Genomic DNA, 23,112 nt, shown 5'->3' on the forward strand with positions numbered 1-23,112 from the left:
ACACCCTCCCTGCCTCTGGAGCTAATGTCCCCCTTCCTCTGACTCTTCTTCCAGTGCCCCCTGCCCTCCCAGCTCTGAGTTCGGGCCCTTCCTCAGGGGAGGATGCCTGCCCTGGGCCCTCCTTGCTCCTCCCTCCTGCTCTCCACATGGTCAAAACTGTTGTCAAAGGAATGAAGCCAGCTCTGCACAGGGCGGCGGGCGCCAGGTTTCATCCGGCAATTCAGGGTCCAGCAAAGAGCTGGGCAGGGGCCTTGGCCGGTGCCTCCAGGGCGTTTTCCTGTCTACTGGGCTTCAAGGAACCGGCCCAAACTGCCACCCCCTTCCCACAGCTTCGGGCTGACGAGAAAGCCTGTCCTTGGTGCCAGCTATAGAGAACGTCAGCCAGTGGGCAGGTGGCCCTGACTTCCCCCCAGACACTTCCTGGGTGCACAGGGTCCCCTCTGGGCACTACCCAGCCAAAAGAAGGCAATGGCCCTAAGCTGACCTTCAGGGCCAGGGCCAGATCTCACTGATGCCCAGCGAAGGGGCACGGCCCAGCCCGGTCTTCTGCAATTCCTCCTGGAAACCAAACCTGGGAAGAAGAGTGGGAGAGAGAGTGGGAAGAGAAGACGGAGGGAGGCCGAGGGACGGAGGACACGCGGCTGCCGGCCCGGCAGGGCAGTGCAGCGACAGAAATGACGGATTTAATTTGGGGAAGAATGTGAAGCCAAACTGAATGAAGTGCGCCCCGGGAGCAGCAGGCGTGGGGCCAGTCCCCAGCAGCGGAGGCTGACCGTGCGTCGGGAGGTGCCCGTCCCTGCCTGTTGCACTGGTCTCAGCTGCAGCCCAAGGCCCCACTTCCTGGCAGGCTGCCCACCAGCTGAGCCCTCTCCAAACACCAGTGGCCTCCTCTAGGCTGGAGGAGGACATGGCCTTTCTCCCAAAACGAAGGTGAAGAATAAGTTGGGACCTGAAGCACCTCCTGACTCCCAGTGACAGGGCCTGGGCTCAGCTCCTGGCAGGCCTCTCTCCCAGCCTCCCGCCTCCTGCCTCCCACCTCCTGAAGGAGGTGTCCCCAGCGGGTGCCTGCAACCTCATGCTGGGCAACTCTACAGAACTCTGTCACCCTAGGCCCTGTCGTCCCCCAGGCTCCCCATGATCCTGTCTCAGGGAAGGGCTCTCAATCCATCTGAGAACCCCCATCTCCCTCCCCATCCTTGCAGTGCTAGTGAGGGGTGAGGGGCGGGCTGACCCTAGGCTGGTGCCCTTGGTGTGACATCCTGAGAGCCCTCTGCTTCGGCCCACAGCTGACCCTCATTCTCAGAGTGGAGGCCCCTCTGCCTGGGGAGGCTGGAGTCCCAGTGGAGCCCCCACCCACCCACCAGCTACCTCCAGACCCTCTGCATCCTAGCCGGTGCCTTCACTCCCATGCAAAACACAGACACTACGTCCTCCGTCACCATCTCCGGTTACAATGCCAACCCCATCCCTCCCGTCACAATCTCCCAGTTATAATCTCAACCTCATCCCTCCCGTCGCCATCTCCTGGTTATAATCTCAACCCCATCCCTCCCGTCACCATCTCCCGGTTACAATCCCAACCTCATCCCTCCCTCCCATCTTACAATCCCAACCCCATCCTTCCTGTTGCCATCTCCCGGTTATAATCCCAACCCCATCCCTCCTTCCCATCACCATCTCCCGGTTACAATCCCAACCCCATCCCTCCCGTCAGCATCTCCCGGTTATAATCTCAACCCCATCCCTCCTGTCAGCATCTCCCAGTTATAATCTCAACCTCATCCCTCCCGTCAGCATCTCCTGGTTATCATCCCAACCCCATCCCTCTTGTCACCATCTCCCTGTTATAATCCCAACCCCATCCCTCCCGTCACCATCTCCCTGTTACAATCCCAACCCCATCCCTCCCGTCACCATCTCCCGGTTACAATCTTAACCCCATCCCTCCCGTCACCATCTCCCGGTTATAATCCCAACCCCATCCCTCCCGTCACCATCTCCCTGTTACAATCCCAACCCCATCCCTCCCGTCACCATCTCCCGGTTACAATCTCAACCCCATCCCTCCCGTCACCATCTCCCGGTTATAATCCCAACCCCATCCCTCCCGTCACCATCTCCCGGTTATAATCCCAACCCCATCCCTCCCGTCACCATCTCCCTGTTACAATCCCAACCCCATCCCTCCCGTCAGCATCTCCCGGTTATAATCTCAACCCCATCCCTCCTGTCGCCATCTCCCGGTTATAATCCCGACCCCATCCCTCCCGTCACCATCTCCCAGTTATAATCCCAACCCCACCCCTCCCGTCACCATCTCCCAGTTACAATGCCAACCCCATCCCTCCCGTCACCATCTCCCAGTTATAATCTCAACCTCATCCCTCCCGTCAGCATCTCCCGGTTATAATCCCAACCCCATCCCTCCCATCACCATCTCCCGGTTATAATCCCAACCCCATCCCTCCCATCACCATTTCCCTGTTACAACTCCACCCCAATCACTCCTGTAGCCGGCTCTCCAAGGTCCTCTTAATTGGATTCTGAAAATTCACAGGTGGGCCCAGGGTCAGGTCATTTGGATTCTTCCTGATTTCATTGTCTAGAGGAGACCTGGGCTTCAATGTTGTTCTCCTGTGGCCTGTGACCAGCACCAAGGCTGCTGGTTTCCCCAATCTCTGCTCCCAACTGGGCCTCCTCAGTGACAGAGGCCTCCCCAAAAGCCCAGAGAAGCAGGGAGGGCGCCCCCAGTCCTGGGCAGCCTGCTCCTTGTGGCCACAACCTTGATGGTGGAGCTGGCCTGAGACACCAGGCCTCGCTCAGGCTGGCCCTGGATGACGGCGGTGGCTGAGGACAGGCTGTCAGGAGCCCCCAGTCCATCTTCAGGCACAGCCAGTGCTGGGCAGTTGGTGGAAACTGAGGAGACGGCACTGGCGGGGGTGGAGGGGAGCCCAGGACCTCATCGGTCTCAGATCTCTCACTTGTAGCTGGGACTGGGGAGCCTTTGGAGGAGCACGTGGCCCAGCAGCTGGCAGGCAGCAGGAGCTGGAGCCATGTCAGCTGATGGGTGGTTACCGGTTACAGTCTCAGCTTATACTGGGGTCAGTGCTGAAGCCTCTGGTGCCCTGTCCCACCTGCCTTCATTCCTGGCCCTGCCTCGTCTGTGCCAAACCCCTGTGCCCTTGCTCCTCCCAGCAGGACAGTCTGGGAAGGAGAAGGGAGTGATGAGGGACTTTCCCCAGGCCCTCAGCATGATCTGATGCAGCAGAGCAGACCCTGGGCTTGCCCTGCAGCCCTCATGCCCCCCATGCCAAGAACCTTGGACCCTGGTGCTCCTCCCTGCCCCAGGCTCTGACCTAGGATGCTCCTATCATGGTGCTATGGCTTGGTGCCCGGCCCAAATCCCATGTCGAAAGGCAATCCCCAGTGTTGAAGGCGGGGCCTAGTGGGAGGTGATTGGATTGTGGCAGTGGCTTCTCAGGAATGGGTTAGCACCATTCCCCTTGGTGCTGTTCTCTGGATAGTGAGTTCTGAGATCTGGTTGTTAAAAGTGTGTTGCACCTCCCCACTCTCTCTTCCTCCTGTTCCGGCCATGGGAAATGCTGACTCCCCACCTTTGGCCTTCCACCCATGATTGTCATTTTCCTGAGGCCTCCCCAGAAGCCGAGCAGATGCCAGCATCATGCTTCCCCTACAGCATGCAGAACCATGAGTCAGTTAAACCTCTTTTCTTTATAAGCCCAGCTAATTTTTGTATTTTTAGTAAAGATGGGGTTTCACCATGTTGGTCAGGCTGGTCTTAAACTCCTGACCTCAGGTGATCCACCCACCTCAGCCTCCCAAAGTGCTGGGATTACAGGCGTGAGCCACCACGCCCGGCCTAAACCTCTTTTCTTTATCAATTACTCAGTCTCAGGCATTTCTTTATAGCAATGGGAGAACAAACACACATGGCTACCTTCTGGAACCACAGGGAGCTGCCTGCCACGGCTCCATCCCCAGCTCAGCGCCCATCCAGAGGGCAGCAGGGGACAAGGGCAACAGAAGAAGCAGCACCCACTCCCAGGACCTGTGGCCCAGCTCCCATCTTTGAAGCCACTCCCCCAGGGCCCCAGACTCATTCCCCAGCAGGAAGTAGCAGCCGGTGAAGAGCAGCAGAGGCGCTCTCTGGGCCAGGGAGCTGAGCAGGCCGCAGATCCAGCCACATAGGAGAAGGAGCAGCTCAGGGGCAGGACCACCATGACTGCACGGTGCAGCGCTGCGGGAGAGGGGGCTCATGTGAGAGAGTCCCCGTGGGCCCTTCAGCACCTGTGTGCCGGAGGACAGCGACCTACTGTTCCACCTTCTAGGAAAAGCAGTTGGCACTCCTCTCTGTGAAAACCAGTGGACCCTCCCAGTGGCCCCCTCTCACCCTGGCAGGGGCTTCCTGAGGCCAGGAAAGGGAGTTGTCCCCAGCACCCTCCCAACCCCCATCCCAGAGTCTCACATATCCCCCAACCCGACAGGTGGGAGGCGCCAGCCAGGTAGACAGCAGCCCATCTCGGAGAGTCCTAAATGGGGAGCCAGGAGTCTGCAGGGCCCACAAGGTCCAGCCATGCTTGGAGCTGCCTGGTTTCTCAACAACAAAGGAGTGAGCGTCGCCACTGAGAGGGAAACTGAGATAGAGGAAGAAAAGGACAGGCTGGGAGCCGGGCCCCTGTGGTTAGGGACAGCAGCACAGCACGGAGAGAGGTACGTGTGGAAACCTCCTGGGGAAATGTAGGGGCCAGTGGAAGCAGTGCTGTGGGGTGGGGGTGGGGATGGCTGGGATCCAGCCTTGCTTGAATATTCGGGAAGGAAGGGAAGGTGGCCCCACCCAGGACTCACAGATGAGGTGCTGCACCAAGGTGGAGGCGTCCAGGCTCTCGCTGGCGAAGGTATGCAGCTGTTCTGCCCTGGGAAACAAAAGACTCAAAGCTTGAGGCCTGGACGCCAGGGTCACCCAGCAGCCTACCCGAGCCCAGGGGACCCCCCGGCACCACAGGGCCCTGCCATATTCTCTCTCCTGATGAAACTCAGAGCTGAGACTCCAAGTGGGATGAAAGGCCTGAGACCTTTTGTCTTGTTTATTTTCACGTGCATGTGACACCTGCACAGATGCAGGTTTAAAATTTCAAATGCTCCATGGAGGCCCCCTCAGGGTCCCTCAGACAGGGGTCCCTTAATGCATTTGTGTGTGGAAGTCAGGCTTTCCCTGAAAGGAAAAAGGTGTGTGTGAAATGAGCTCACTGGGCAGCCTCCCCGGAATCTTCGTGACTCCTGTCACGTGGGCATATGTGCTGATTCTCACGTGTGCCACTGGCCTACACATGCATGTCAAGAGGTCTTTTTTTTTTTTTTTTGAGACAGAGTCTGGCTCTTTGCCCAGGCTGGAGTGCAGTGACACAATCTCAGCTCACTGCAACCTCCACCTCTCAGGTTCAAGCAATTCTCCAGCCTCAGCCTCTCAAGTAGCTGGATTACAGCCGTGCGCCACCACGCTGCCCTGCTAATTTTTGTATATTTAGTAGAGACGGGGTTTCACCATGTTGGCCAGGCTGGCCTCTAACTCTTGGCCTCAAGTGATCCACCCGCCTAAGTCTCCCAAAGTGCTGGGATTACAGGCGTGAGCCACCGCGCCCGGCCATGTGAGGAGGTATTTGGAGAATAGCTAGGCAGTCTGTTGGATGGATGAACACGCGGCTTCTAACTCCTCCCCAGTTGCATGTAGGAAGCCACAGCACACGCGCACCACCCACGCATGCACTCACATACAAGCTCACACTCTAACATGCACACTGACATGCTCACACACACTCATTCACATGCACACACAATTGCATACACTCACACAGACATTAATATTTACAAACACAGCTGGGTGCTCACACATGTTCGTGTTCAGCACATGCACATATTCATATGCACATGTAGGCACACTCACACGCACACTCACTCACACGCACACTCACACACATCCCTGCCGTGCCAGCGATCGCCCTGTGCAGGGGAAGCTCCCCAGGGAGCCAGGGGGAATGGAGGGGGCCCTGTGGACCCTCCAGCCTGCTGGAATCCCCTCCTCTCTCGCCGACTCCCGAAGCCTCTGCACACATTTGGAACCCCTGCCCCCACCCCTGCGGCCTCCGGCGTGTGGAGAGCAGCTGTTACGGTGCCTGCCAGGGAGAGGGACAAGGGGCTGCCAGGCCCACACCCTTAGGAAGGTGATCAAGAAACAACCCGTGGTCACTTGGATGAGCACCCCCCAGCTACACACATAGGGCTTTCCACCCCCCCCCCACCCGCTCCTCCGGCTGTGAGGCGCCCTGATCAGGGCTCCCTCCCTCCTGTAGCCCCCAGGCTGTCATCGCAGCAGCTATGAGGGGAGACGCTGGGTGATGGGGATGGAACTGAGAGACCCCTTGGGAGAGAGCGGGATGTAAGGGAGGGGTCCTGGGAGGGGGTCTGGCGGGGCGACGCGGGCGGGGCGGGGCGGGGGTCAAAGGGAAGAGGTCGCGGAGGGAGGAGGGCGGGCAGGGTGGCCCGTTACCTTCGCAGATGCGCCAGAGCCCCGAGTGCGAGGAAAACTGCTCTGCGCGCCCCGGCCTGGAGCTGCGGTTGCCGGCGTCCGCCACCTCCAGGATGTACCAGCAGTCGCTGGCGACCGCGGCTGCCAGGAGCGCGAAGCTGAGCAGCGCGCCCAGCCGGGCAACGGGGGCGGCCGGCGGGTGGGGACCGGGCGGGGGCAGCGGGGCCCGGGGTCGGAGGGGGATACGCGGAGCCGGGGGCGGGGGGCGGGCGTTTTCCCCGAGGCTCTTCTGGGCCCGTCCCCGCTCGTGCCCGCGCGGGGCCCCCTGGGGTCGCAGGGAGATAAGATCCACCTCACCTCTCTGCGGTGGCCGAGCTCCCCCCTGGGCGAAAGGAGAGGAAGTCGGGAGCCGCGTGGCGAACCCGGGACCCGGGCTCCAATCCCAGCGCCCCCACGGGCTGGCCCCGTCCCTGGGCTCGTTCCTCAATCTCTCTGTGAACTCTCGGCTCTTCAGCAGCCAAACGGGAAGCACCTGCCTGGCCCTGCTGTGCAGGGCTGGGGAGGAGGAGGAAGGGTCCGCAAGAGGCCGACCCCAGGAGGATGGCGGGGTGCAGCAGGACCCCGCGCTGCTGGAAGCGTAGGAGCCTGGCCCGGGCTGGCCCTGGGTCCTGGTCTGTATCAGTCCTGAGGACCAAGCAGAAGGCATCCGGTAAAGTGCAGTGTGTGAGCCCCGCGGCTGGGCCCGGGCTGCGGAAGGAAAAGACCCTGCTTTGGATTCGCTCCTAATTACGAACGCTCCCTCCAGCAAGGCCGGCCTCTGCCTGTCCAGCCACTCACGGAGCAAACTGGCAGAAAGAACCTTCTAGGACAGGCGTTGGGTGCCAGTGGGGGTGGGAGGCAGAGGAGCCGCGGAGAGGCCCCCCCACCCAACCCGGCAGGGAGCCTCTCATCCGGAGTAGCCAGATGAGCAATCCCCCCCGCGTGGGCAGCCATGCAGGTGGAAGGGACAGGCAGCAGCCATCGCGGGACATCTGGGGTTAAATCTTAAACGAAGGAGAGGCTTCCTTTGGGTCGCCACACAGGGCTGGGCAGAGCCTGCAGAGAGGGGGTCAGAGGTTTGAGGACATCCTCCCCGATGGTGGCCCTTTGAGGTCAAGCCAAGGCTCTCCTCTGGGGGTGTTTTGGCCACGTTTTCCTCTGCTGGGCTTTTGTTGGTTTGAGGATTATAGTCAGGAAGGAAAAACCATCCTAGCAGTTACTGAAACAATATTTCAAACGGAGTTCAGACCGAGTGACAGAATGGCTCAGGTATTTTGTAGCTGTCCTCACCTGCAGCACCAAAGACTGTTGCTGCAGTGGGTGGCTCTGGGGTTTTCCGGCCCCCCCCTTGGAGCTGGGGCTTCCCTGACCACAGCCCCTCACTGGGAGCCGTGTGGCATCCAGCGGCCCTGCTCTCTAGGGGTGTGGGAGAGCATGTTAGACCTGGAAGTCACTGAAAGAACGGGTACTCTGAGAGTAGCAGCCACTATGAAGGCAGGAGGAATAGGGATGGGCAGTAGGGCCTCTTTCCCTCCCTAAACTGACGACAGCTGGGGAAAGAATTTTGGCTAACGAAAACTCGTGGTACTCCAACACTGACCCCACAATAAAGCGATGTAACAAGAATCAATATTGCTTTGGTTGGGTCGACACCTTCTTTGTGCACGTGCAAGGTACGAATTGACTGTGCGGGAAGAACAGAGGAGCCCCATTTGGGCTGCGTGCCCCACCTGCATCCTCCCAATGACTTCCCTTCTCTGTCTTTTATTTATTTATTTATTTAGAGACACGGTCTCCTTTTGTTGCCCAGGCTGGTCTCGAACTCCAGGGTTCAAGTGATCCTCCTTGGCTTCCCAAAGTGCTGGAATTACAGACTTGAGCCATCAAGCCTGGCCTCTGTTTTTCTTTTTTGTTTCTTTCTAGAGACGGGGGGCGGCAGTCTCCCTGTGTTGCCCAGGGTGGTCTCAAATTCCTGGGTTCAAGTGGTCCTCTTGCCTTGGCTTCCCAAAGTGCTAGGATTATAGGCATGAGCCATTGCACCCAGCTTCCTCTTTTCTTGAGCTGAGAGCTGGTTTCAGAAGATCTGTTACTGCACCTACATAAAGCTTAAGTAGGGCCAGATGTGGTGGCTCGTGCCTGTGGTCTCAGCTACTTGGGAGGCCAAGGTGAGAGGATCAATTGAGCCCAGGCAGGAGGTTGAGGCTGCAGTGAGTTGTGGCCATGATCAACAGAGTGAGACCCTGTCTTATTTAAAAAAAAAAAAAAAAAAAGCCAGGTTGGGTGGCTCACGCCTATAATCTCAGCACTTTGGGAGGCCGAGGCGGGCACAACACTTGAGGTCAGGAGTTCAAGACCAGCCTGGCCAACATGGTGAAACCCTGTCTCTACTAACAATACAAAAATTAGCCAGGTGTGGTGGCTCATGCCTGTAATCCCAGCTACTCAGGAGGCTGAGGCAGGAGAATCGCTTGAACCTCGGAGGTGGAGGTTGCAGTGAGCAAAGATCACACCACTGCACTCCAGCCTGGGTGACAGAGCAAGATTCCATCTCAAAAAAAAGAAAAAGGAGAAAAAAACAGCTTAATGCCACTGTTATCTAGAAGGAGGTTTCAGCACCACAGAGCTGCGTCTCTGTAGAATAGACGTGTGTTTCACTCATGCTGCAGGGCTGCGAGACAGCCATGTTAGCATCTATGCCCCATCTGCATGAGAAAGCCTGGGTTCAGTGTTTCCAACCCTAGATGTGCAGCTGGAACCACTGATTAAATTGTCCCCTAGGCATTAGGCACCAGTCTTCAAGGGGCTACTCTGATGAATTCTGCTAGTATATTTCCCTTGAAATGGACCCAAATTATACCTTGGCCCAGTATGAAAAGGCACTGCTTGAGAACAACCCATTATTTTTCACTAGTCATCTTTCTTTCATCAACTTGGAATGCCAAGCCTGTCCCTAGGCCGTCAGGCCCTCTTCAAAGCCAGCGTCAGACCACTACTGCTGCAGTTGGGCACAATAGGCTTTTGACAGACAAAATTCCAGTTATAAGTGACAAAAAACAATGCTGCATCCAAGCCTCCTTTTTTTTTTTTTCTTTTTACAGAGATGAAATCTTGCTCTGTCGCCCAGGCTAGAGTGGTGCAGTGGTGTAATCATGGCTCACTGCAGCCTCAACCTCCTAGGTATGAGCGATTCTCCCACCTCAGCCTCCAGAGTAGCTGGGACCACAGGCACATCACACCATGCTGGAATAATTTTTTAAATTATTATTCTGGTAGACACAGGGTCTTGCTTTGTTACCCAGGCTGGTCTCAAACTCCTGGCCTCAAGCAATCCTCCCAACTTGGCTTCCCAAAGTGCTGGGATTACAGGTGTAAGCCACCACACCCTGCCTCTCTTATTTTTATTTATTCTTTTTTTTTTTTTTAAGACAGAGTCTCACTCTGTTGCCCAGGCTGGAGTGCAGTGGCTGATCTCGGCTCATTGTAACCTCTGCCTCCCAGGTTCAAGCAATTCTCCTGCCTCAGCCTCCCAAATAGCTGGGACTATAGGCACCCACCACCACTCCCAGCTTTTTTTTTGTATATGTAGTAGAGGCAGAGTTTCACCATCTTGGACAGGCTGGTCTTGAACTCCTGACCTCAAGTGATCACCCACCTCGGCCTCCTAACGTGCTGGGATTACAAGCATAAGCCACTGCACAGCCCTGGTTCTCTTCTTTTAAACTCATATTTAACTACCTGGAGCCAGCAGCTGGAGGACCAGCAGGTCTGACCCTTGTGATGCCAGTGGGCAGAGCCCTCTGCTCCAGGCTGATGACATCATCTGCCACCTCCACCACAGGGCTGGGGAAGCAGCTGGAGCCGAGGCTGAGTCACTGTCAGAGTAGCTCAGCGTCAACTGATTTCACTGCATTTGGCAAATGTCCCCCCACAGAAAATGAACCTGTTTCCCTGTCCAACAGATCAATTCATTCACTCAGGACATTAGGAAGCAAATCCCCTCGGTAGACTCAAAGCCACTGTTCGAGTCAAAACCTAGCGTTCTAAGGCCTCTTACGTGGGTCGGGCCATAGGCTGGAATCACGCACCTTTTCATTTCTCATGGACACTGGTAACATTTGTGAGATGTGGCCATGATTGGGAGGCAGCCGAAGAGCTGGGAGGTCTCATCCCCAAGCACAACTCCAAGGCCTATGAGGGGCTCAGCACGGCCACCCAGACTTCCCCAGCACCTGCCTAGCCAGTCTGGCAGCCCGACAGGGACAGAGTTCCGCTCTCAGGGAGGCAGGCAGGCGCCTCCAAGCCCACATGGGGTTTCTAAGGTACAAGCTTCTCGGGCAGCCATGCTTTGGGCACTGCAGCACCTTCTCTGCATCCTAGGTGGTGGCTGGAAATGATATCCTGGAGAAATAACTTCCTCAAAGGGAAATGAGTTCATTTTCTAGAGTGAAAGTTCCTCCCCGGACAAAGCTGGGACCTGCACTGGCTTTGAGTGACTAAAGGTCTTTCTGGGAGACTCTGACTCACTGGGTAATGTGGAACAGGCAGTGCCCTAGGCTGCAGGGCCTCACTGACATCTCCCCGGAACCAGCCTGTGCGTCCCACCGCAGAGCGCACCTGCAGTGCCTGGGACGTGCACTTCTGCTCCCTCCGGCCTGTGCATCTTCCTGGTCCCGCTCGCAGCCTGCTACATGTGCCAGGACCAACAGCTGTGCAGGAATGCCCTTTCCTGTGGCATTCAGGGCGGAGCTCACCGTCTTCTTGGTACTCATGCACACACCAGCCACACATGTGCAGATGTGCATGGCTATCTGCTGACCTGTCTTCCCACCGTTCAGAAAACAAAACTCCTGGGAGCTCCCTCCAAGAGTTGTTCCGCCTTCGATTCCAGGAGCTGGCACCTGGCACACAGCGGGTACACTCACAAATACCTGAGTGAACAAATAGATGTCACCCCTTTGGGGATAATGTGGAAATTCTGGAAGTCAAGGCCCCGTTTGGTCTCATCCAGCTGAAAACAGGTGCAAATAATGTAGGCCAAGCCCAGTGGAGAGAAAATCTGCAGCTTAGTTGGTCCTTTGCTTTGTTGAGGTAGATTCATCTGAGTCAGGAAATGCTTCATGGTGGCAAGACGGACTTGGGGCACCTGGGCTGCACAACTCATCCTCTCAACACAGACCTTGGGTGTTGAAAGTATAGTCTTTACAATGGGGAAAAGGAGGGGAATGGTATGCGGGACGCCCTGTACTAGCCTTACAACTCCCTGCGAACTTACATTTCAAAATAAAAGGTTAAAATGTACAGTGAGGATCTACGGAAGCCTTGGGGAGGTGTCAGCTCCATATGGCAGCCTTTTGGACAAAGCTGTCTGAAAATGGAACGGGGTGCTTTAAAGACAGCCGGGAACAACCACACCCCCAAGCAAGCAGTGTCCTTCAGCAGTGAGGGCCCAGCTCATTGTCTGGATTCAAATCCCAACCCTAAAACTTACTTGTTCTATTGTCTTGGACAAGTTATTTCACCTCTACAAAATCTACATTTCTGCATTAAAAGAACGGCAGCTAGGCCAGGTGCAGTGGCTCATGCCTGTAATGTCAACAATTTGGATGCTGAAGCAGGATGATCACTTGAGCCCAGGAGTTTGAGACCAGTCTGGGCAACAAAGCGAGATCCCATCTATATAAAAAAATTGTTTCCAATTAGCTGGGTGTGATGGCGTGCGCCTGTAGTCCCAGCTTCTTGGGAGGCTGAGGTGGGAGGTTTGCTTGAACCCAAGAATTTGAGGTTGCAGTGAGCTATGGTCATGCCACTGCACTCCAGCCTCAGAGGGCAAGGCCTTGTCTCCAAAAAAAAAAAAAAAAAAAATAGATAAAACCACATTAGACTTTTACTGGCAATAGTGAGTTATTTCTTCCACATGACGGCAGCCTACAATGGGGGTTCCAATTTGGCTTGCTGGTCTCTTCTGGGCAGTGGGCACGGTCATCTCTACTTTCCAGGGTGGCAGGTGGCCCGAAGGGTTCTAACCTGTCATTGGAACCTCATCTACAGCCCCGAACCCTCCATTCACAACCCTTCCCAGACTCCACTCTGACTTAAAGAACCTGAATAATGGACACATGGACACATATCTGAAAGAAAGCCTAGGCAGTTGCCGTTAGACGAGGGCCTACGGCTTTATTAACAGATATTGATGAAGCTTTCAGGTGCTGGCAGCCATGAGGGTCTGGTTTTAAGAATGGCTTTTAAGGAAAAGCCGTGCAGGAGGGCTGAGAGGGGCGGCTCCAGCTCAGCCCTGCCCACAGCACAGGCTGGCAGAAGCTGAGGTCCACATCACCCCCTGGTGTGCAAAGGAGTTGAAGATAAAACCATTATTTTCCAGTTTCTCCACAAAGCCAATTTCTAAGCAACAGTTATTATCCATTTACAGACTGGCACAAATATCAAAAATAAGCAGCTTAGGTGAGTACAGAGGCTGGAGTGCATTTTATGCCAACACAAACCACTGTAATATTCTCTAAGTTCAGAGGGAAAAATATATCTCAGACCCTGACTCAGATGTGGCAGAAATAAGTGAGTCTGAGGTGCATTTTCACAGCCGTTTCTACCCGGAAGGAGCCTGGGTGATACAAACAGGTCTGGGGTTCATGGCTCTGGTGAGCGCCCAGGGCCAACTGCATCTTTGCCAGGACACTCATCCTCACTGTGGCTGTCTGGGGAGATGGCTGTTGGCAGGCTAGAGACCACAATGAAAAACTGACAAAATTTAAAAAACCCAGTAGGGTCTGCAGCAGTGTTTGAAATGACACGCTTTTTATTTCTCAGGAACAGCCGAGATGACCTCCAGAGGTTTCCAAGCTGTAACAATCCACCCTGCAGCTCTACCACAGGGAGGAGGGGAAATCAAATCCATCAACTTATGCCAGGCTTCAGCCCTGCAGGAGCTGCTGCCTCTAAAGGAAGCGGGGCCCTGGGCAGAGTGCATCCTTCCCCCATGTGGAGAACATGACAGATGTGAAGGTTGGGCTGACAGACACACAGCCTGCAGCTGCCCAGCCAGTCTCCCACAGCACCGAGCCAAGTCATTTAAAAAGGATTCAGGCCACTGCCTTTTTCTCAGGGAGGAACAGCCAGTGTATGCCTCGAGGCTCGCTGGGCCTGTCTAGTCACAAAGCAGTTGCCTAAAGGAGACTCTGCTAGACACTTCCTGTCACCTTATTCTGTCTCCACATCCACCTGAAGTTCACCCGGAATTCCCCAATCACTTAGAATGGCTTTGTGCTGAGTTTTAATTGCAGTTTGTGCTATTCTATGAATTAGGAATTCAAACAAAAGAAGAAAACCACGTTGAGAAACTGTAGAGGAGCTGGGGGCTCTGTCTCCATTCGCCTCCTCATCATACACAAGTCATGCTTCTACCCAAAAAAAAAAAAAAAGTCGCTGAGGCAGCACAGACGTGACAGTTGAGGAACCTGCAGCTCAGATTCAACAGGCATCTGCCAAGTCCATACTCAGGATTGAGTGACAGCCAGTCCACAACATGAGGTCCAGATACATTCACTGCCAAGGCTCTGCCCACACAAAGCAAGCCATCAGCTCTAGCAAAAGGGACGCCACCTTCTTCCTCCCCAACTTCTCACCTGGTAAGTCCAGGAATCAAGAAAGCAAAAACGGCTGGGCGTGGTGGCTCATGTCTGTAATCCCAGCACTCTGGGAGGCCAAGGCGGGCGGATCACCTGAAGTCAGGAGTTCAAGACCAGCCTGACCAACATGGTGAAACCCCGTCTCTTAAAAAGAGAGAGAGCGAGAGAGGGAGGGGGGGGGGAGGGAGAGAGAGGGAGAGGGGGAGAGGGGGAGAGAGAGAGAGAGAGAGAGAGAGAGAGAGAGAGAGAGAGAGTGAGAGAGAGAGAGAGAGAGAAGCAGTCACTGTTATAAGCAGCACCAGCTGCACAGGTAGAAGCACCTCTGGTGCGACTTTCAAGATAAAACAAGAGTGTAGCTGAAATATCTGATTTGAAAATGTTGACCTCCTTTCCTATGGCATTGCTAAGGGTCCCACAGGAAGGTTGGGGGCAACAGGGAACAAACCCTGAAAGTGGTGCAGCCACTCTGGGACCAGGTAGCTCCGGCCAGAGGCCTCACTCCATGGCAGCCAGCTGCTCAATGGCACGGCGCACTTTCTTCGCAGTTTCTTCAAATTCTTTCTTCTTATTGTTGGTTTCCTTTGCCTGGAAATAAAGAATAGACACATGACACTGAAACCAGAGCTTCCCATTCATACCCTGTAGATAAGATGACAAAGGAAAAAACAATCAGGGAACACTGACTGAGCACCTGAATAAGCTGGGCACTGGCTGGGGCAGACTCCCAGCTACATGGGACGAACATCCTGATTCAACTCAACGCCTTCTAGTTTAAGCGCCTCCTAATCGTCGAATAACAGAAAACACCAAAGGAGGGCTTGGTATGTACCCAGCACCATTCTACCTGCTTCACCCATTAACTGATTTATGTTCGCAGTGGTCCTGCGGTGGGTGCTCCCATGCCTCTATTACACAGATGAGGAAACCAAGGTCCAGCGGAAGCAGCCACTCAGGGTTCCCCAGCTAGTCTGCAGAGCTCTGCTCTTAACCACCACCCTACCTTGTCCTGAAACTACTAGAGTCCAGAGCCTTCTTCTTCATGTCCAGTTAAACAGACCCTGGTAAACATCAGGCTCTTCCCCAAACAGAAATTCTTTTTGCTTCCAGTCCCTCCCTGAATCTGGCTTCCAATTTTTTCATTCTGCTAACAGAGCTCTCTCCTCAGGGGCAAATGACAATCACATTAGCAAACCCAGGGACCCTCTTCCCTATCATATTTTTTATTCATCCTAACTCCTCTGCTACCTTAAAAAACAAAGACCGCTATTGGATTAAATTTGTTTTCTGATAGAAGCTAACTTAAAAAAATTATCTTTCAATATGTACTTTAATTTTTTCTTTTTTATTTTAAGAGACGGGGTCTCACTACGTTGCCCAGGCTGGAGTGCAGTGGCTATTCACAGGCACAATCCCACTACTGATCAGCAAGGGAGTTTTGACCTGCTCCATTTCCGATGTGGGCCAGTTCACCCCTCCTTAGGCAATCTGGTAGTCCCCAGCTCCCGGGAGGTCACCATATTGATGCCGAACTTAGTGCGGACACCTGATCAGCATAGAACACTACAGCCCAGAACTCCTGGGCTCAAGAGATCCTCCAGCCTCAGCCTCCTGAGTAGCTGGGACTACAGGGACGCGTCACTGAGCCCGATTCAATATGTACATTATATATCCTAATATAGCCTACGTTTTACCTCATGTATAAGTCTTATTTGTATATTATGAAAAGAAAATTTAATTTTAAAATAATAAATTGATAAGAAAAAAATAAAACAGTACACTTTCTGTTTTGTTTTAGAGACAGGGTCTCACTCTCTCACCCAGGCTGGAATTCAATGGCAAGATGATGGCTCACTGCAGCTTTGACCCCCAGGGCTTAAGTGATCCTCCCACCTCAGCTTCCTGAGTAGTTGAGACTATAGGCACGTGCCACCATGCCTGGCTAATTTTTTTGTGTATTTTATGAAGAGATGAGATCTGGCCACATTGCCCAGGCTGGCTTCAAAACTCCTGGGCTCAAACAATCCTCCTGCCTTGGCCTCCCAGAGTGCTGGGATTCAGGCACAAGCCAGTGCACCTGGCCCAACAGTGCACCTTGCAATGGACTGTAACAGACATCTCTGCAGTCCCGGGAGCCTCACCTCTCCTGATATGGAAAGATAACCATGGCTTTAAAAAAATACAAACACACACACACACAAACACACACACAGATTATTCAGTTTCTTCTTCTCTTTCAAAAAAGCCTAAAATTAAGCTCCTTTGCATACATGCTGTAATTTAACCACCCCAATGTGGAGGTCAATATCTCCATTTTATACATTTTTCCAATAAAGGGAGGGGCGAAGCAAACACAAGAACTCTCACTATTGAAAAATAAAACAGGACAGGCGCGGTGGCTCACACCTGTAATCCCAGCACTTTGGGAAGCCAAGGAAGGTGGATCACCTGAGGTCAGGGGTTTGAGACCAGCCTGGCCAATATGGTGAAACCCTGTCTCTACTAAAAATACAAAAAGCTAGCCAGGCGTGGTAGCATGCACCTGTAATCCCAGCTACCTGGGAGGCTGAGGCAGGAGAATCGCTTGAACCCGGGAGGCAGAGGTTGCAGTGAGCCTAGATCGTGCCACTGCACTCCAGCCTGGGTGACAGAATGAGACTTCGTCTCAAAAAAAAAAAAAAAAGAAAAAAAAAAACTCACTGACAAAACTTATAGCTGGATGTGGTGGCTCATGCCTATAACCCCAGCACTTTTGGAGGCCAAAGCAGGAGGATCAGTTGAGCCCAGGAATACAAGACGACCCTGGCCAACGTAGCAAGACCCCTGCCTCTACAAAAAAATTAATTGGGCCAGGCACGGTGGCTCATGCTTGTAATTTCAGCACCTTGGGAGGCTGAGGCAGGCAAATCACCTGAGGCCAAGAGTGCAAGACCAGCCTGGTCAACATGGTGAAACCCCATCTCTATTAAAAATACAAAAAAAATTAGCCAAGCGTGGTGGCAGGTGTCTTAATCCCAGCTACTTGGGAAGCTGAGGCAGAAGAATCGCTTGAATTTGAAAGGCGGAGGTTGCAGTGAGTCATGAATGCGCCATTGCACTCTAGCCTGGGCAACAATGGTGAAACTCTGTCTCAAAAAAAAAAAAAGTTAGTCAGGCATGGTGGCATGTGACTGTCGTCCCAGCTACTGGGGAGGCTGAGGCAGGAGGATCGCTTGATTGCAGGAGATTGAGGCTATAGTGAGCTGTGACTGCACCACTGTACTCCAGCGTAGGCAAAAGAGCAAGACCCCGTCTCTGAAAACAAACAAAATACTCCTGCCACCCAGGTCTACAACTAGCCTCTCCTTCTAGTGCCTCATTTTGTCCCCATCGCAAGTATTTACAAAGTAAACTCTGATGAAGGACTAAGTTGCTCTGTTTATTTCTACATCAAGTTTATTCCCTAAACTGGTGGATTTTCACATTGGTTCTAATGTTTCATTGTTTCAAAAGCTGAAGCAGTGAGGCAGCAGCAGAACAAGAATCAGTGCCCAGCCTGGGGTGGCCAGACCTCAGCTTCCACAGCAGTGCCCTCCTGGCACGCTGGCAAGGCGGCAGACAGGGGAGTCCTGCCGTCAAATCTGGGATCTTGGGAATCCCCAGCATCACCAGCAACAGCATCCCTCCTTGTCTTCAGGGTTTGTATAGCGCAACACACGGGCTTGTGGTCCTTGCTACTGGGGAGGCTGAGGTGTGATCATTTGAGCCCAGGAGGTCGAGGTTGCAGTGAGCCAAGATCACACCACTGCACTCAGCCTGGGTGACAGAGTAAGAGCCTATCTAAAAAAAAAAAAAATTATATTGTTTCACAATTAAAGTAATAAAAACAAATCCATAATTTAAAAGTATTCTGTGTTCCGAATTGGGGAGAACAAAAAACAGTTCAAAATAAAAGCCGACAGTTTTTTTTAAATCTCCCTGCCTTTCTCGCAGGCTGGGATGTCTCCCCTCATTCCAGTCTGGCTGGGTCTGACTGCAGTGCACCAGGAGAGGCAGACCAAGGGGGTCTCCTGCAGGGGATGAGGCCTCTACTTCTGCCTCCTGCCTCTTCAGCTCATACACCCCAAAAGTCTACTTTCCTTAGTCACATCTTCCAAAAGGTGACTTAATTTTCCCCTAACAGACCACATCTTCATCCCTGTAATGTAACCCTGGAGCAGAGCACCCCCAGCATCCACCAGCGCTTCAGGGCTTTCTAGAACTGGCCTGTGTCAGATTTCAGTTGCTTTGTTTGCAATGGCAACAACCCTGTCTTTCTCAGTGCTCTGGAACCTGGCTTCCAGCTCACAACGCCACATCCACTGCTCCTCCCCGACACTCATGCAGGTTCCAGGCACACAAGCTACTCCTCATCTACAACAGGGTTTGGCAAGCGAGGGCCTGCTGGCCAAATCCATCCAGCCCATCGCGGCCTTTTATTGTCTAGCACACAGGCTAAGAATGATTTTTATGTTTCTAAAATGTTGCGAAAACTCCAACAAAAAGACAATATGCAGCAGAGACTCTGACCCAGGAAGGCTAAGAGATGGTCTATGGTACATTACAGAAAAGTTGGCTGACCCTGACCTGGAAAAAGATGCTCCCCAGCCCATTTTCCAGTTCCCATAACCTTAACCGGGTGAGAAGCTCTCCCACAGCCCGCTGTACCTACCACTGGCGTCTTCCCTCTTCCTGACAAAACGCAATATTAAAAGCCACAACATTGAGGCCAGCCATGGTGGTTCACACCTGTAATCCCAGTATTTTGGGAGGCCAAGGCAGGCAGATCTCTTGAGGCCATGAGTTTGAGACCAGCTCGACCAACATGGCAAAACTCCATCTCTACTAAAAATACCAAAATTAGCTAGGCCTGGTGGCATACACCTGCAATTCCAGCTACTTGAGAGCCTGAGGCATGGAATCACTTGACCTGGGAGACAGAGGTTGCAGTGAGCCTAGATCGCACCACTGCACTCCAGCCTGGGTGACTGAGTGAAACTCTGTCTCAAAACAAAACAAAAGAAAACAAAAAAAACTACTCTGGTCAGGCACAGTGGCTCACACCCTGATCCCAGCGCTTTGGGAGGCCGAGGTGGGTGGATCATGAGGTCAGGAGTTGGAGACCAGCCTGGCCAACATGGTGAAACCCCATCTCTACTAAAGATACAAAAAATTAGCCAGGCATGGTGGCACACACCTGTAATCCCAGCTACTCGGGAGGCTGAGGCAGGAGAATCACTTGAACCCGGGAGGTGGAGGTTGCAGTGAGCTGAGATCATGCCATTGCCCTACAGCATGGGTGACAGGGAGAGACTCTGTCTCAAAAAAAAAAAAAAAAAAAAAGCCATTATATTGGACAGAATTATTTTACACTTATCTCTAAAAAGGAACACAATTTTCAAACTGAAAAGGGACCTCAGAAACCACTGGATGGGGTGGTCTAACCTCTATTTACTAAGGAAAGTGTGACCACGACTGGCTTAAATTCACTAAGTCTGCAAGTGACAGAGACAGAACTATGAGATCTCCTGACTCTCCGCCCAGAGCTTTGCTACAAGGATATGAAATCCCCCAGTACCTATTCTGTGTGGGGCTGCCAGACTTAGCAAATAAGGATATATGATGCCCAGACCGGGCATAGTGGCTCATGCCTATAATATCAGCACTCTAGGAGGCCAAGGTGGGCAGATCACCTGAGGTCAGGAGTTCAAGACCAGCCTGGCCAACATGGCAAAACCCCATCTCTACCAAAAACACAAAAATTAGTCAGGCGTGGTGGCGCATGCCTGTAATCCTGGCTACTTAGGAGGCTGAGGCAGGAGAATCTTTTGAACCCAGGAGGCGGAGGTTGCAGTGAGCCAAGATCATGGCATTCCACTCTAGCCTGGCCAACAGAGTGAAACTCTGTTTCAAAAAAAAGAAGAAAAAAAGCTTCCTGAGGAAAACAGGGTCCCTTTGACGGACTAGTTTAGTGCTAAAGACATTGAACAGGGTTTGAACAGTTCTTATTCCCGATACATACAATTTTGTTCTTGGCTCTTTCTCTGTCCAGTTTCAGAAATTCACCGAGGGTTAATTCTTCAAACTGCTTCTTGACAGAAAGGAAAGCGCAACCAGATGAATGCTTTTTATGTTCCTCTCTAGAAAAATCAGAACAACAGCGGAAAGGCAGCTGAAGGAATGAAAGCGGCAGTCCATTCCTCATGGGTCACCTTCCCGCCCTCCACCAGCACACCCTGCTCTGCCTCAGGAGCAAAACATCAAGTCTGAAGTTGATGGAGTCAGTGCTGTGTCCAAGTCACATTCCCGTACGGCCCCTCTTAGCCCCTTCTCTCTCACTGTGGACCTCTCTCCCTACGTCCATATGGCTAACATATCCATTTTACCTGGACTTCTTTAGCAATTAGGTAAGAAAGTGTTACACAGTGTAAGTCCGAAAGAATCACATGTCAAATCCCTCTAACATTCTCAAGGAACGGTTTGAAGTAATTTCATTTCACTGGAATTGTTATGAAATCCACTGTAAGGATTAAGAGCAAATAAGGGCATTATCCACCAGGGTTCCCCAAGGGACCCCTCTAGCTCAGATTCTCATTTGCTGCTAGTCTCCCTGCATAACTGATTATTGCCGTTACCAGAGCAGTATTACAATGAAAACATGGCCACACAAAGTACGAAAGGACAGCCAGTAGTTGGCTCTAATCTGAAAACGTGATAACACATTCATTTTCAAGAATACCACTGATATTTTCCCAGTGATCACGGGGATGCAGTGTAACCACCATAGCGAACGTAATAAGAAAAAAACAGCTACACTCTTCTGATCAGGAAGAAAAACAACTGGGGTGATTCTCGAGGGGAAAAAATTAAAGTTGTGGAAGCAACTGATTCTAACAGAAAAAAAGGTGAGAAAAGAATATGGCATTACAGTGTAGAAGACAAATATCATCTGAGTACAGAACTTCATTTTAATTAACTAGGCATCTGGAAGAACAAAATCCCAAACAACACTGAAGTGTACACTTTCTTTTTTTTTTTTTTTAATATTTAAGACGGAGTCTCGCTCTGTCGCCCAGACTGGAGTGCAGTGGTGTTACTCTGGCTCACTGCAACCTCAGCCTCCCGGGTTCAAGCAATTCTCCTGCCTCAGTCTTCAGAGTAGCTAGAATTGCAGGCGTATGCTACCATGCCCGGCTAATTTTTGTATTTTTAGTAGAGATAGGGTTTCACCATGTTGGCCAGGCTGGTCTCAGACTCCTGATCTCAGGTGATCCGCTGGCCTCAGCCTCCCACAGTGTTAAAAACTACCCTTTCAAAGGGTAATTTTTGTGTTCTGTGGGTTATATTTCAATTAAACTGTTTTTTTAAAAAATATCTCAAGGAAAGTGCTTGGACATTCCTGGGAGCTCACAGCAGCAGGGTCTGCTAATGTGTTCTGTTGAACCTGAAAGGCATCAGGCATCTTAAGTGAATGAGGCTTTCACATCCACCCTAAGGGCATTTTGGTCAAATGAGATCTAATTAGGCTGTAAGCATCACCAAGGCACCAGCATTTAGAGACTTATCTGTTCACAATAGCTGTTTAAGAAACAATGAGGCTGGAAAGCAACCCTCCCACTATTAAGTGTCTTCACAATTCAAATCTGACAGCTAAAGCCCACGGAGACTGGCCAGAGGGGACTTACATGGGGTCGTCATCTGGCTCCCAGCCTTCCAGCTCCTTGAAGCAGAAGAAACACTGGGCCAAGTCTGGCTCGTTCTCAGTCGGGCAGTGGATGAAACCCGCCTCGGCCATCTGCAAGGGACAGCACAGCTCGTGAGTGGACACGGCAGCCCGGAACCCAGAGGCCCAGCCACAAAGGCCTTGAAGACAGAGCAGGGAAGGGAGAGCGGCCCAGACCCGCGGTGCCCAGCCACAGCGGCCTCGCTGGGGACAGGACGGGGAGGGGAGGGGAGAGCGGCCCAGATCCGCGGTGCCCAGCCACAGCGGCCTCGCTGGGGACAGGACGGGGAGAGGAGGGCGGCTCGTACCCCCGGGGCCCAGTCACAGTGGCCTCGCTAGGGACAGGGCAAGGCGGGCCTGGGGGACCCCGAGAGTCTCGGCAGTCTCACCCGCTCCGGAGTGCAGACGCAGCCCTCCAAGAAGGGCCAGTTCTTGAATGTAGAGATGCGGTGGTCCTTGAGAAAGGGCTGCCAGGCAGGGGGCAACGCCGGGGCACCCATGCCGCCGCCGCCACCTCGGCCAAACGGTCAGGCGACTCAAATCTGGCGGTTAATGGCGCGCCGCGGGGCATGTCGGGAGCACACGCCCTCTTAGGCGGTCCCCCGCGCGGCCGTCTGGGAGTAGAGGAGGGGCAGCGCGGGGCGTGCCGGGAGTTGTAGTCCGCCCGCCGTGTTGCTCAGCCCCGCGGGGTGCTGTGCACCCGGCGACCCCGCGCCAGCTCGCCCCTGCCCACACCTAGCGCGTCCTCGACTTCTTTCAAAGAGCGCGTGCAGGTCGGGCTCAGTGGCTTACGTCTGTAATCCCAACACTTTGGGAGGCCGAGGCGGGAGGATCACTTGAGGCCAGGAGTTCGAGACCAGCCTGGCCATCAAGGCTAAACCTTGTTTTACTAAAAATGCAAAAATTAGCGGGTCGTGGTGGCGCACGCTTGTACTCCCAGTTACTACTGGAGAAGCACTTGAACCTAGGAGGCAGAGGTTGCAGTGAGCTGAGATTGCGCCACTGCTCTCCAGCCTGGAAGACAGAATGAGATTGTTTCCCAAAAATTAAATAAATAAATAAGACTGTCTCAAAATAAATAAAAATAAATAAAGAAAGAAAAATAAAAAACAAAGAGTGCGTGCAAAAAACAGCTGAGGACGGACTGAAGT

The 23,112-nt window shown here is 53.0% G+C and overlaps 1 protein-coding gene across 2 annotated transcripts; it reads right to left on the reverse strand.

The window, feature by feature from the left end:
* Window positions 1-14,447: 14,447 nt before the first annotated feature.
* BIRC5 (baculoviral IAP repeat containing 5) lies at window positions 14,448-22,498 on the reverse strand. Of its 2 annotated transcripts, XM_064369252.1 has the most exons (4): window positions 22,351-22,498; window positions 21,924-22,033; window positions 20,261-20,378; window positions 14,626-14,808 (listed from the first exon to the last, which is right to left on the reverse strand). In XM_064369252.1, the coding sequence occupies exons 1-4, from the start codon at window positions 22,459-22,461 to the stop codon at window positions 14,719-14,721; spliced, it is 429 nt and encodes a 142-aa protein (XP_064225322.1). In that variant the 5' UTR covers window positions 22,462-22,498; the 3' UTR covers window positions 14,626-14,718. The 2 variants fall into 2 exon arrangements, with proteins under 2 accessions (XP_064225323.1, XP_064225322.1); XM_064369253.1 differs by lacking the exon at window positions 20,261-20,378 and having other exon boundaries at window positions 14,448-14,808.
* Between the last annotated feature and the right edge of the window lie 614 nt (window positions 22,499-23,112).

This window comes from Aotus nancymaae, unplaced genomic scaffold, assembly GCF_030222135.1.
Source record: "Aotus nancymaae isolate 86718 unplaced genomic scaffold, 86718_ANA_hifiasm-v0.15.2.pri h1tg000089l, whole genome shotgun sequence".
Taxonomy (NCBI): Eukaryota; Metazoa; Chordata; class Mammalia; order Primates; family Aotidae; genus Aotus; species Aotus nancymaae.